General features: G+C 41.5%; 1 protein-coding gene across 2 annotated transcripts in view; it reads right to left on the minus strand.

The window, feature by feature from the left end:
- Positions 1-13,545, minus strand: part of ptn (pleiotrophin) — a 58,541-nt gene that overhangs the window by 13,859 nt on the left and 31,137 nt on the right. For both annotated transcript variants that reach the window (XM_079335317.1, XM_079335316.1), the window contains one exon: positions 948-1,042. In XM_079335317.1, the coding sequence (XP_079191443.1) occupies positions 948-1,041 (94 nt within the window). In that variant the 5' untranslated portion in view covers position 1,042. The remainder of the gene's footprint in view (positions 1-947; positions 1,043-13,545) is intronic.

A 13,545-nucleotide genomic window follows, 5' to 3' on the forward strand; every position in this document is an offset into this window, starting at 1 on the left:
ATCAGAAGTTGTGAATCTGACTCGACTGAAGACTCTCACATCTTCAGCTCTGGATGAACTAAATATGTGCTGTCCTCGTTCTTTATGAAAACAAGACGTGGAAATTGCAACACGGAGTGTTTATAAAAGTGTTGTACCCTCTTGGGCTTTTTTAAAAAATTATTCCAAGGCAGATGTAATTGGTTTAGGTGCTTGTGCTAATTTCCAATGCAAATGAACCTTTTTGTTGCTTGAATTTAAATTAGGCTAAATGTTGTTCACTTCACCCAAGTGGGATTTATCCGACTTATTTTGCCTCTCTTGCAAGATACTGCTATTTGTTCTGCTAAGTTCTCATACGAGACAAATTATTTTAAACCCAGTGGCTATCCCTCCCCCTCCCCCATTTCATTTTCTTTTTTTGTTTTGTTTTCAGTTGTGTCCAATTAAATAAGCTGTTAAGCAGGACATCTCGCTCAGTGCACCATAGAACCCCTGGTTGCTTACTTTTCCTTTACTTTATAGGTGAATTAACTGACAATGCTTCTCCGTCTTTTCAAGTAAGCGAGGGAACCCAGTGGTCTAGCGTTAAGCTAGCACAAACCGTGTACGGAGGCTACTGTCCTCGAAGTAGAAGCTCGGGTTTCGAGTCCAACCTGTGGCTCATTTCCTGCACGTCACCCCCCCACCCTGTCTCGCCTCGGTATCCTATCACATTAAGGGTCATAACCCCAGAATCAGAATCGGTTATTATTGCCAAGTACATTTAAATATACAAAGAATTTGTAAATTTCTTGTCTTGATCAAAATAACTCTTGAAAAGTCAGCAACGCGTCATTTTTATCTCAACATCTAGATTGAGTTTTTTATTACAGACAAACACAGGATGTGTCGCGTGACTAATCCTGCAGATTTGGTCAAAATTCAAACGTTTTTTAAAGAATCCCCTCGATGTTTTTCAGCCTCACCTTGTTTCTCTCCTTTTCCTCCTTCAGCTGCCATCACCGTGAGCAGGAGGAGCGCCATCACGGCCACCCGTGTCCACTGCTTCTGACCGTTCATTCTGAGAGAGACACAAAGACATTTTTTTTTTTTAAAGAACACTGAATACTCTGCCATAGTAATGCTGCAAGTCCAATTTCCCAATTTTCTTTTTTTCGACTTCTACTCAATGTGGAGTGAATTATCCTTCCATTTTAAAACACATCATTTACAAAGGTTGGAGAATAAAAATGTGCATAATGTATTTCGACACATTCAGACAGCTGTTTGGATCAGAAGAAAAAAAAAAAAAAGTCCATGAGACAGAAGAATAGCCTGGGGAATTTCCATCTCTTTTCCCTGTGCTGGAGTCCAGTGTGATTCTGATTGTGTGCACTGCCACCACGCTGTCAGTCATGACCGTATTTGCTGTCAGTCTCTGCCAACCCTCGTCACTGGCAGATAAAAGTCTGATAAAAGTTTGATTTGATTCGCTGAAAATCCTCTTACTATGCCTTGTGTATATATGGCAAGCGATCATTCCCAAACCCAATGGACTCTGGGAGACATAATGTCAGTGGCATCGCCACTGCTTCCACAGGACAGTAAGAAAAGTGCAAGCATTAAAGAGGTGGTGACACTGTCATCGTCCAACTCCTTCTTTGTTTTTTTTTCATCGCTAACAGAGAGCTGCTAACATTCGAAGGTTTCACAGGATCAAAACAAGAACTTCAGACTCTATTATTTGAACCTCCGGCTGCTTCTGGATCACCAGAAAAGCCGTTACTGTCACCGTCCACCAGCCTCCTGCACCTTGATGAAATTACACCAGCGAACCCGCCGTCTCCGACTTCCCTGCTTTCTCCTTCCTCTCTCTTTTTGTGTGCGATAGAAATCCTCTCGCAGTCAGCGCTCTCCAGAAAGGAGAGACAGCATGAGACTGAAGCAATTACCTGGCTAACACCGAAAAAAATGCTCCTCTGTGCTCAAATTCCTGCGGAAAAGGTTGAGCCTGGCAGGGAAATAAAACCCATTTGTCATTTTTAATTAATTATGAGCTGGCTTTGAGCCCGACGCCCCATTGTGTTCAAAAACGTATACTCCTCTCGGTTTAAACCTCACAGACGTTAACTCTCAGTCTGTTTCTCAGGAATCCAAACCTTACATCAAGTCGTTGCAACGTATTGAAAGTAAATGGTATGTAGGATGTGTCCTAGCACTTCTGAAAAAAAACTTCTAATGAGCTTCATGGTAGGGCCTGCCAGCAGAAAACATCTGAATTCTTCATATCTTCCAGCTGTGCCAGTGCACAGAAAGTCCCTGTTTTGATTAGATACGTCCCACTTCATCAACCAGTTTCTTTTTTGTCGACTCTTTTAAAAAGGATTCCAAACTATTCATCTCCATAACCCCAAAAAAAAAAGGGAAGAAGAAATCATTGAATCCCAACTGTCAGAAGTGCATACAATGACTTCTTCTAAGAGTTTCAGAGAGAAAACCCAATGAAAGCTCCTTGATAAGGATCGTTTTCCAAGAGAAAAGGCACCGAGGCCTTTCAAAAGATAAGAAAGCCTTTTCCTCAGTTAGTCACAAGTAGAGAGAGGGGTTTGTGGCGCTGTGCAGGCATTAGGGGAGACGGGTTTGATGACTTTGAATACTCTAGACAGTTGGTTAAAGAAAGAAAGAAGTCTGGAGATTACGCTGAATTCACCGTTTTTGCCTCCAGCCAGAGATTTGTCCGAGAAGACGGGTTCCACCTCCTCTTGAGAGGTCAATACATTTAATGTCTCTCCCAACCATGTAGCCTCTATTTTCAGAGCATGGCAACACCTATAATGGATGGCTCGGCAGCTTTGACTTTCATTTGCAGGCGTGTGTTAAGGCTTTGATAAGAAACACTGGGGGTGACAGAGTTACAGGACGTCCACTTCCTCTCATTCGAACACGTTCGTTCTCCTTCTTCGACACACAAATTCAGTCATATCAACAGTTCGACAATTTGTTGACAGGAAGAAGAAGGGTGGATAATAACGAAGCAATGGGGGCTCAGCGGGTAGTGCGTTTGTCCCAATGCATGGATGCTACGGTCCTGTGGCTTTCCTGCTTGTCAATCCCCACTCTCTCGCTCTGATTTCCGTCTCTGTCCACTGTACTACCTCGCTAATAAAGGCAAAAAAGCCTGAAAGTTCATCTTTTAAAAAAATGCATAATGAAGCAAGGACACTGGAAACCTAACCGAAAAACACTAAGACTAAAAATTGAGCAAAGCAGTGGACCATTCTGAGCACGACTCCCCCTTACGTTGATGTTCTGCTTTAGCTAAAAATCCAACGACCACAACGAAAGAGAAACTGATTCAGATTCGAAGCTGGAAAATAAATGTTGGACACTGGATTTTCCTGAATATTTCATTAAATGAACCTCATTAAAATGAGTCATTAAAAAAAAAAAAAAAAAAGCCCTATTCCCAATGGGTAGCTCTGTATTACCTGGAGACCATTGATAATTTGTAATAATTGCGTACGACAGCTGTGCTTTTAATCCTGGCTGAATCAACCATGTCTGCAATTTGTGAGGTAAAACTTCCCAGGAAAATTACCCATTATATTTGAGCAAACACAGATACCCTCTGATAATAGTTCTACTGTCCCAATTTGCATTTCAGCCATTAGTGGTGGTAATTTTTTTAATAAGGTCTCTGCAGCTTTTTCATTTTTTCCAGTTCCAGCTGGAGGCTTCTCGGACACTAAAATGATTAAAAATCGTTTTGTTTCAAATTGAGTTGGCTACACAATATGGAGACTAAAGAATATAAACAGCTGAAATCCATTACAAGAATAGATCAGATATCAACAAGTGATGGATGGATGGCAGGCTCAGCAGCCTGCGGTTTGGATGATTAATACATTATCCTTTAACAGGTTAAAAATCAAAAGCCTGGATAACGGACCCACAGTAAGGCAGAGTTCCCTGCAAAACGCAAGGGGCACTTTGTTGGCTTGTTTGCTTGCAGCTACTATATCAATCATGCAGATAAATAAAGAAAATACAGGGGATAAAAGTCTGGGGATGGGCTCAATTACCTGAGATCCCCAGGTAATAATAATCCCGTGTGAACAGGCTAAACGGTGAAGTATAAATATATACGTTTCTGAAAAACACCTGGAGTTGGTAAAGTTTTGTTGCAAATTGTTTTTTTTTTTGTTCACTCAAATCAAGTAAATTCTCAAATTTAAGTAGCTGGAACTGGATGATGTTTGGTGTTTTCTTGATTGGTTAATGACTGATTCACCAGCTGGGTGTTTCAACATTTTAATTTAAATTAAATTATCATCAACGGCTGAGTTAAGATCTAACTTGACAAAGACAAAACCATGAAAACCACCAGTACAACAAAAAGGAAAATAACTAAATACAGTCCTCATGAGACAATTAGAAAAATGGGACAGTTCTTTACACGTATCAAAGTGGAAGCCGAGACTTAACTGGGACTGAATTACAGTTCCCCTTTGAGCTTCTGTGGGAACAAGAGAACTGAATGGTTCAAACCACAAACAAAGGAAGGTTACTTTATCTGAAACATCAGAAACATCCAGAAGCTGATATGGCTCATGAGCCAGTGAGAATTAGTCCTATCAAACCCTCAATTTGCCCCATTGATCCAGACCCAGGTGTGGGTTCCTGGTGAGAGGAATGGAGGATGAAAGCCAATACTGGGCCACAAATCAATGGACCTTCAGTGACTCCAGCAAATAAACACAAGATGCTCCACCACTCCCGAGCACTGAAAAAGAACGGGAGCAAAACGCTCTCAATCACTCTTCTCCAAGTCATTACAACTGATTTGATCCCTGCTGGGTAGAAAAAAAGAGACTCTGAAACACATCCTTTGCCCACTTTTAATACTAAGTTGGTTGATGGAGTCAGTAGAGAGGGAATAAAGCAGAGAACAGTTTAATCAATCAATTATAAGACAGAGGAAAAGGTGATCACTTGGGTTATTAGCTGTGCAGGCTGATCGAAAAAGACTTCCTCCATTGCGGTTCTGTGAAGACGGGATTATTGTCTCTTTCTATTTAATCATTCACATCAACAATTCTTACTTAGAGACTTTCTTTGTATATAAATGGTTAGCAATCGCTCCTCTGTGGCGTGTAAACATTGAACCTAAATATTATCATAACACACGTATGGTTGGCGCATGAATTATACATGCTTTTTAATATTGCTTTGCCCCTGGAGGCTAAATCGAGGAGCGTTGTTTCACAAGGCAAGTTTTTCCCAGCTCTCTCCAACTTCATCACAGAAGATACGAGATACGAGTATCCTTTGATTCATTCGGTCCTCACTGCGGGTTAACATCCACATGCATGTGCCAAATGTGGTTCCACGTCACTCTGGTCTACATGCCACATTAAACTGGCACAGCCTATATATTCTTATATTTATTTTTCTAGATCGAAATGATACTCAACTGTGCTGTTCTTATGAGATGCTATCCCAACACTGCGCTCGTTTACATCACGGTAGTAAAGCAGGGAGAAGATGCACAATAACGAGTTCTCTCTCGCTAAGAAAAGATACATATTCAAATCTTGGGATAAAAATAAGCAGTTTTGCTCTGCTTGTATGACAAGTGGAGTCCTCTTAAAGGCCTCTTTAGGCTCAGTCACCCATCTTTGAGTATCAACATTTGCATAATACATGCAAAGCCAATCCTAAAGGGCCCTTGAAGTCATTACATCTTCAGTCTTTAATGGGATTCCAGGTGAACACATACGGGGTTATGCTTTAAGCCAGACCAACAATGCTTAACAATTGTTGTACTTTAAATAGCCTGTAACAGAGGGAAAACCCCTGACAGCAGGTCAGACGGGAATATAATACAATGTCACACCTAATTCATCAGCAAAATAAAAAGAGGGAAGGCAGCCAAACGTCTTCCCTAAAGAAAAGAAAAAACACAACTACCATGTGTGTGCTTGGAGTCGGGGAGGAGAAATATTACAGACAACACTAAGCAAGTTTTATGTCGTGTAAAAACCTTTTCTCCAAATTACCTCCGAGTCTTTCCGGCGTCCTGTTTGTGTAGACACTATTTGTTGTTGTTGTTGCTTCTTTCTTTGCTGCTATTGTTGATGCTTCCTTGGAAATGTGTATCTCAAAGAACTCTCAGTTGGATAGATTTCTCTTGCAAAATTGATAACCTTTGTCTATGTAGGTGAATGTAATAAAGAAACAATATAAAAACACATTTCAAGCAGGAAAGTTTCGACGATTGGAGGATGATTTCTGGATGCCGTTTTTTGAGAAAAACAGAAACAAAAGATGAAACCATTTTTTAAAACGATTTTTCTGTACTCTATATTGTGTTAGTTTATCTTTCAATGCAGCCAGACAATACAGCTCTACATCCTTGGGAAAAGGCAGCCAGAAAAATCCACTTCTGAGTGACTTTACTATCTCAGTAGTTGTGATTCAGAAGACAGAGAATCGAAAGCCTCACCTAGACACAGGGCATATTGAAAGAATTGATTTAGGAGTTTCTCCGTCCGTGTCTTCCTTGAGCTGAGCTTTCGAAAGATTCCAGCACAGATGAAATGACAAGTGTATCGGCTGGGGGACAGAGGAGAGCCTTTGAAACAGACAGACAAGCAGGCAAAGTCAAGCCTTACAGCCACAATGTGCAGCAGTGAAACAAAAATCAGTAAATAACAGAAAGAAACACATTAAAGTAGCTGTCTACTTAAGTGTGTTGTTGTCTTTAATATAATGAGTTGACTGATAGGGACAGAGAATTATTGCACTTGTTTCAATGTTACACCGGAATGAATGAAAAAAAAAAAAAAAAGATTAAATAAAAACATAAGGAGGTTTAACCTCATCCCCATTAGTGCCACTACTCAAAAACATTGTTGAAAGACAATTGTCTTCTGTATGCTTACTCAGCTAGCCTGGCTAGTAACTGTTGATTAGCAAACTAGTTAAAAATATGTTTATCTTTACGCTGATTAAGTCTACTTTAGCTTTGCTCATAGCTGCTAACAGACCCCCATGTTTTCATAAAACCAATTTGGATAACTTTCGCTGAGCTGGTTGCTGTCGACTAGCTTAAGTAGCTGGTGGAGTGTCAGCTAATGACTGGCTAATGGATGCTGGCTAGTTAGCGTGTGCAGGTTTTTCTTTTAGCTGATTCCATTAAATGTTGACAGGCTCGTCGTGCTAAAAAGCTAACACAGTTGGGTAACCAATGGTTTCCACTGGTTTATGGCTGCTAATGAGCCAACTATATAGAAAGTAATTGTGGTGAGATCTGTCATGACGATATAGAATTGTAGGTGCTTCATTTGCAAAGGGCAGCAAACGTAATCCACAGCCTTCCTCTCAATTGCTATAGCTACCGGATTCTGAGCTTATCTCGAAAATATAACTTCCCAACGAAAAGAGAAAAAGAGTTTCTCTGTGTTGTAGTATATCTGTGCTTTTTTCTTCAAGGGGAAGACTCCACTGGCAACTCTACCAACGAGTCGGACAGACTTAAAAACAAGGAGTGGATGGATTTTGAGATGGTATCTTTCTTTAACTTCTTGGAAAATGAAAACTCTGCAGAAAAAGACTCTTTTCATGGACAATGAGAAAGGGTAGATAAAAGCTAAATCATGAAGAGAAAGCGAGATAATGCTGTTGAGTGCAACAATACCTCGGGGCATGATTGACCGCCATTGAAGAAAAGTGAATCATTTCTCAGGGGGCTGTCAGGCGCCTTAATTGAAGTACGCCGCCATTTCTCATGTGTTTAGGTGCAGATGATTAGAGGAAAATGCCACACATTTTCTGACTTGTGTTTTGTAAAGGTCAGACAGTGTGTGTGGGGGGGGGGGGGGGGGGGGGGGGGGGGCTATCTCTTAGAACAGCCCTGGAGGAGCCCCCTGGGAGCCGTGCTCCAGAACAAAAACAGCATGTGTGGTACTCTGTGTGTGTGTGTGTGGGTGTGAGAGACTGGGTCTGTGTGTTGTGTTTGAGGCCCAGTCAGAAACTCACTTCGAACAGGGGTGCAAAATAGCGGCCTTGTTTAATGATAAAAACACAATAATAAGGATGAAAAACAATAAACCCGGCGAGAGCGCTGAAGCTGAAACAGCTGAAATTGAAGACTTGGGTTTATGCATGAACGCTTCCATTACGTTGATCGCATTATATCTACGCTTCAAAACACCCACTCAGTCGTTTATCCTCCCACTCATCTCAGTGCCCCTTTTTCGTTATTATTAGCTCTCTTAGAAGTCCATTATGTGCACCATACTGTCACTGGTCTGACAAACTCCGCTAGTTACCATCAGTTACCCTCCTTTCTCAGGATGATAAAACTGCACTACCACAAATGAAGTCTATTCAACTTTATTTGCAAATGCACCTCCACAACCCCTCTAAATAGTTTATCAGGCTTTGTATTGTTTCAGCTATTTTGTTGCCTTGGATAACAAGGCTGCACAAGGAGAACCAAATGGGGCCAAACAAATGTACTAAACAAGATACAATGAGGACTTTTTGGAAACAGGTTGGTGAAATACCATGTCAAAAAAAAAAAAAAAAAAAAAAAAAAAAGGACAGGTTCAAGGGTGTTATTCAAACAAATATTTGAGAATATTAAAATTAGGAAACTGAGGATGATGGTAGAAAAGAGTGAAAACACAACACTTGGACTTGATCGCGCTTTTCTGGTGTTCTGACTACTCAAAGAGCTTCTACACATTCACAGCAAGAGGCCGCTCATGAAGCGTCGAAACAACTTGGGCTAAAGGGTCTTGCCCAAGGACACATCGTGCATGTGGTTGCAGGCCTCTTTCAGCCTCAACTGAAAGCAAATATGGGTGCGTTTCCTTCAGCACACTTGGCACTGCCCTCATTTGACAAATGATGCCTTGGCAGGTAAACTTAAGATCAGGTGTCAGGCCTCCTTGTGTTTATCTACAAACCCTTTCTAAACTGTTTTCTTATGATGATGATGATGATGATGATGATGATGATTTAGTTGTGAAATACATAGCACCTTTAACACAATGGAGGTCCATTACTTATTTTCAACATAAGACCTCTAAGCAGTTTAACACAGCTACTTTTCTGCCTGGAGGATTTTGCATTCTCTGCAACAACGTGCTCTGTCGCACCTTTGGGAGGAGAACATCTTGTGCTTCCACAAACTGACTCCGGGTGCAACATGTCTTCTAAAGTCAAGTTTTCTGCATGCACTGTATGTGCCAAAGTGTCAGAGGCGAAAGGGTTCACGTGCAGGCGAAACTCTGATAGATGCATCGCGTTGAGAGAAAAGGCTGAAAAAAGACCCCACAGTGGAGACATTCAGAGTAGGCAGGTTTAATCATTTTTTAAAAATCACGCTGGTTCTGGGTGTGCTGCATTCACACTCGTGCCTTATTCTTCATCATGACCATTCATCTTCATTCCTTTTCAGTGCAGAGAGCGACTTATAAATCACATGTGCGCCGTGTCGGCTGTAGAGGACGTCTTATCTCTGCTCCCTGCTTTTTTTTTTCTTCTTTTTTCTCTCTCTCGGATGTTTAAGTGCCTTTTGATTTCTAGAAATAACTGGGTTTGTTCCCTTAAGATCCTGTCTGTCTGGATGTCTGGACCCCTATGCAGCCTGGCAGCCGCTGACAGCCCAGAAACACAGATCTCCATCCCTGTTAGCATCCCCCACATCCCTCTCTCCTGCTGCTCCCGTCTGCTCTCGGAGGACACCAATTTAGAGGTGTCTGTCTAATTGAAAAGGAAACATTTATCTCTTGTGAGTGTGTGTGTGTCTGCATGCCTGCGTGTGTGTATTCCTCTCAAGAAGCCACTGAAAGCACCTTGACTCACTTGTTCATTAAAGTGTGCTTGATGTGAAAGCTTTTCTCACAGTGTGGGAAGTTCTGTCCGCCTTTTGATTAAGTCATCCTCCCTCCTTCTCTTTTTTCACATCACGTCTGCCTCCCTCATTCTCGACTTCTTATTTTATGTATTTCGCTCAGAGATATATGCAAAGACTTTGTATTTCTGACGGCTCATATCTCTGTGCGCTTCGTTTTTGGCTTGTAAACACCTTTGGATTTCACATTTGTAAGGCAAGGCTGTGAAAGCTCATTAAAGAGAGCAGAAATGGGCAGTGGTCTCGCCTGTGAGAATATGTTTGGATTAGGGTAAATAATGCTTTCGTGGATATACTGTAACACCTGAATAATATATTCAAATACAGATATAAATAACAAATTGAATCATAATCTACAGATTCATGTTCAAGGTTTATATAGGGTGGATGTGTTTATGCATTTCTGCAGTGTCATACTTTCCCAACTTGTCAAGTTAAATCAGGAAGAACAAGACATAAATGAATGATGTGTTTACATGTTCTCCCTGTGAATGTGTCGGTTCTAATTTCCCCGTACAGTGGGTGTGAATGTGAGTGTGGATGCATGTCTGTCTCTATAGGTCAGCCATGTGATTGGCTGGTGACCAGTCCAGGTGTGCCCAATGACTGCTGATGGATGGATGGATGGATGGATGGATGGATGGATGGATGGATGGATGGATGGATGGATGGATGGATGGATGGATGGATGGATGGATGGATGGATGGATGGATGGATGGATGGATGGATGGATGGATGGATGGATGGATGGATGGATGGATGGATGGATGGATGGATGGATGGATGGATGGATGGATGGATGGATGGATGGATGGATGGATGCATGGATGCATGGATGATAGATGGATGGATGGTTCCATATCCACAAAAGTTACGCATTCATTTTAAAACTCAAAAAATGTGTTCTGGGTCTCAAGAACTCTGCATTTTATTTTTAAAAGTTCATCTTAACTCTGGGCATTCCAAGTTACATTTCTTCTTAGCAATTTAGGTTGTGTTGGGCTCTGTGTTATCCACTATGGACAACCTATTTGGTCTAATTTAAATAAAGACATCATGCTGAAAACCAGGTGCACCAATAAACCTGACATAGTGTGTGTGTGTGTGTGTGTGTATATTGTGCAGCATACACACACACAGCGAAATCATTGCTCATTCTTTGGATTATACTGTGATTCCAATCCAAGATAACCTACGTCTACCAACTACACACTCGCCAACACTTCTCCGCAGAGGTTTACCACCCACGCCCCCCCCAAACCGAGAGCCTCGCTGCGCGGCTGAGCGGGAGCGCGACTACAGCTGCTGCTGGAGAGATAACGACTGCAGTTTACCTGTAATCCCACACCGGCTTCTAACACACGGCCACACGAACAACAGCCGGGGATAGGTGTAGGATTAACAGCAGATTGAGAACGCCAACGTCAAGAGCCACGGCTACAGAGGCTGGGGAATTTCTTTGGCATTTTCTCCAGAAGTTTGAGCTACAGCACGTGGCTCTCTTTTCCAAAACAACATCTTCCTTTTTTTTATTTTTTATTTCAGTCACTCCAGAAGGATACTTGTATTAAAAGTACAAATTATCATACGCTCACATTTAGCTGTGGTATGGTAGAAAGTTAAAATGAAGAGTACAGTATTGGAAATAATGAAGGAAGTGAAGCTTAAGGATGTTTTTGTAGAAATGTGCTTTCAAAGAAAAAAAGAAAAAGGTCTCACATGCCAGATGTCTGCTGGCAAAGAGAAGAAGGTGTTCTGCCATGTGATAACCGCGCAGTGTATAGATCTACGTCATTAAAGCCGGCCACAAATCCTCACCTAATAGAGTAGAATGGAGCTTCAAGGTCAGGGGTGGGAAATTTACGAGGGGCCGAGAAGCTGTGCTCGCAGGATGGATTCAGCCCTGCAGTTACAACATGACATTATCTACTGTATGTGGTTTGACTGTAGTGTTTTATTGGAAATGTGACACAGAACAGAACCAGATAGATTCTGCCGGATAAAGTCAGAATGTAGTATGTAGAATTGCATGCTAATGTTCAAATTAAAATATCTAACGTGAATAAAAAATTGACTCAGTCGACGTTCTGTATATTTTTTTTGTTGAGTACGTAAATCACCTCTAATATCAAAGGCAGACAAAATCATTGACATTTTCTTGCTGTAACATGACGTGTCTTGTAGGCGGCATGAAATGTTGATCATTGTCAAGGAAACGCCAAAGATTTATTAAACAGACTTAAACCTTTTAGCATAACAGTTTGAATAATTAGCGTGTACCTTCACCAGTGGACAAGAACCAGAGATGTCAAAACTGTCAGGTAAAGAGCTACATCGACTCTGATACTTTGCGTCTGAAAAAAGAAACAAAAACGCCTTAATAATTGAAGACATGATGAACGTTTTTGAGTTATTAAGAACCAGAGACACTCGAACTCCTTCCTTTCATTTAGCTAACATTTATACGAAAGGTTGCTCCATAAATAAAAGTTTTGGTCAATGCTTTTTCTCTTGGACTTTTAGCTCTCCTCTCGTCACTTGAGGAGAAATGATGTTAGCCAATGTGGCATGCTAACACTACATGCTGTCACTGAGACGCGTACCAGATAAAAAAAAAAGTTTTAACTGTGTGACATCAAAGCTGTAAGACAATAAGTTTGAAAAGCGTGTGGGCGGGTTGTGTTTCCTTTTTTAGCAGAACAAATTGCGTTGGACAGTTTGGACAGCTCTTCCTACAGTTTGGAGCAGATGTGATGTTGTGTTTACAGTATCAATGTCACAGAGACTGGAGAATATATATTATGTATATTTATACCTCTTACATTCAAACGGGTCCTCTCCTGAGCCCACACACTGTGAATCAGAGCAGCTCCGTATTTCTTTATGCCTCCTTGAAATAGGTATTAAAAGTCTATATGGTCCCTGGTGTAAAATAACAAAAATATACAGTATGGCTTCTTTGTTTTGCTCAAGCACCTCGGCCCTGTTGGAGTTTGCAGCCTTGTGTGGCAGTGGAACAAAAAAGCTCGACTCCAGATTACGAAAGCTTCACAAAAAGCAAACAGTGGTACATTTCCCTCCAGGCGGATCGAGGCTCACCTCAGATCACACGGCAGAACGCGGAGAGAAATAGTTACAGCTCAACATCTAGAAGTTAAACGCCACACAAACTCGACCCCCCCACTACAAGCAATGGTAAAATAAAAGGCCTATTGATTTTGACATGATAAATATAGGCAGTCTCTGCAGCTCTTTGAGTCGCAGCATTACCTTGATTCCCTCCAATTTCAGGGCTGGCTGCAACTCAGTGAGTTTAAACCTGTTAATCACAAACTTGTATGATTTTCTAGAGGGAGATGATCAGTGGTCATTTTCTCCCAAGGACACCACTCCATGACCCGTTCATTTGCACTACATGCGTGCATTAATAACCCCCTCCCCCCTTTCTGCTCGAGCCCCATCTCCTGTTTGAAATGGTTTCTTGATTAATATTCCCTCACATGCTGCTACCAGTTGGTAACCTGCAGAGAGAAGGGAGTTTTTTTTTTTCTTTTCGGTGCACCGTTCGATTGCAGTGTTTCTCTGTTGCGTTGGTTTGGGGGGGGGGGGGATTTGTTTTTCTCCACGAATACCCGAGGCAGCCAGATCTGAATCTCAA

This window comes from Symphodus melops (assembly GCF_947650265.1).
Source record: "Symphodus melops genome assembly, chromosome: 22".
NCBI lineage: Eukaryota > Metazoa > Chordata > Actinopteri > Labriformes > Labridae > Symphodus > Symphodus melops.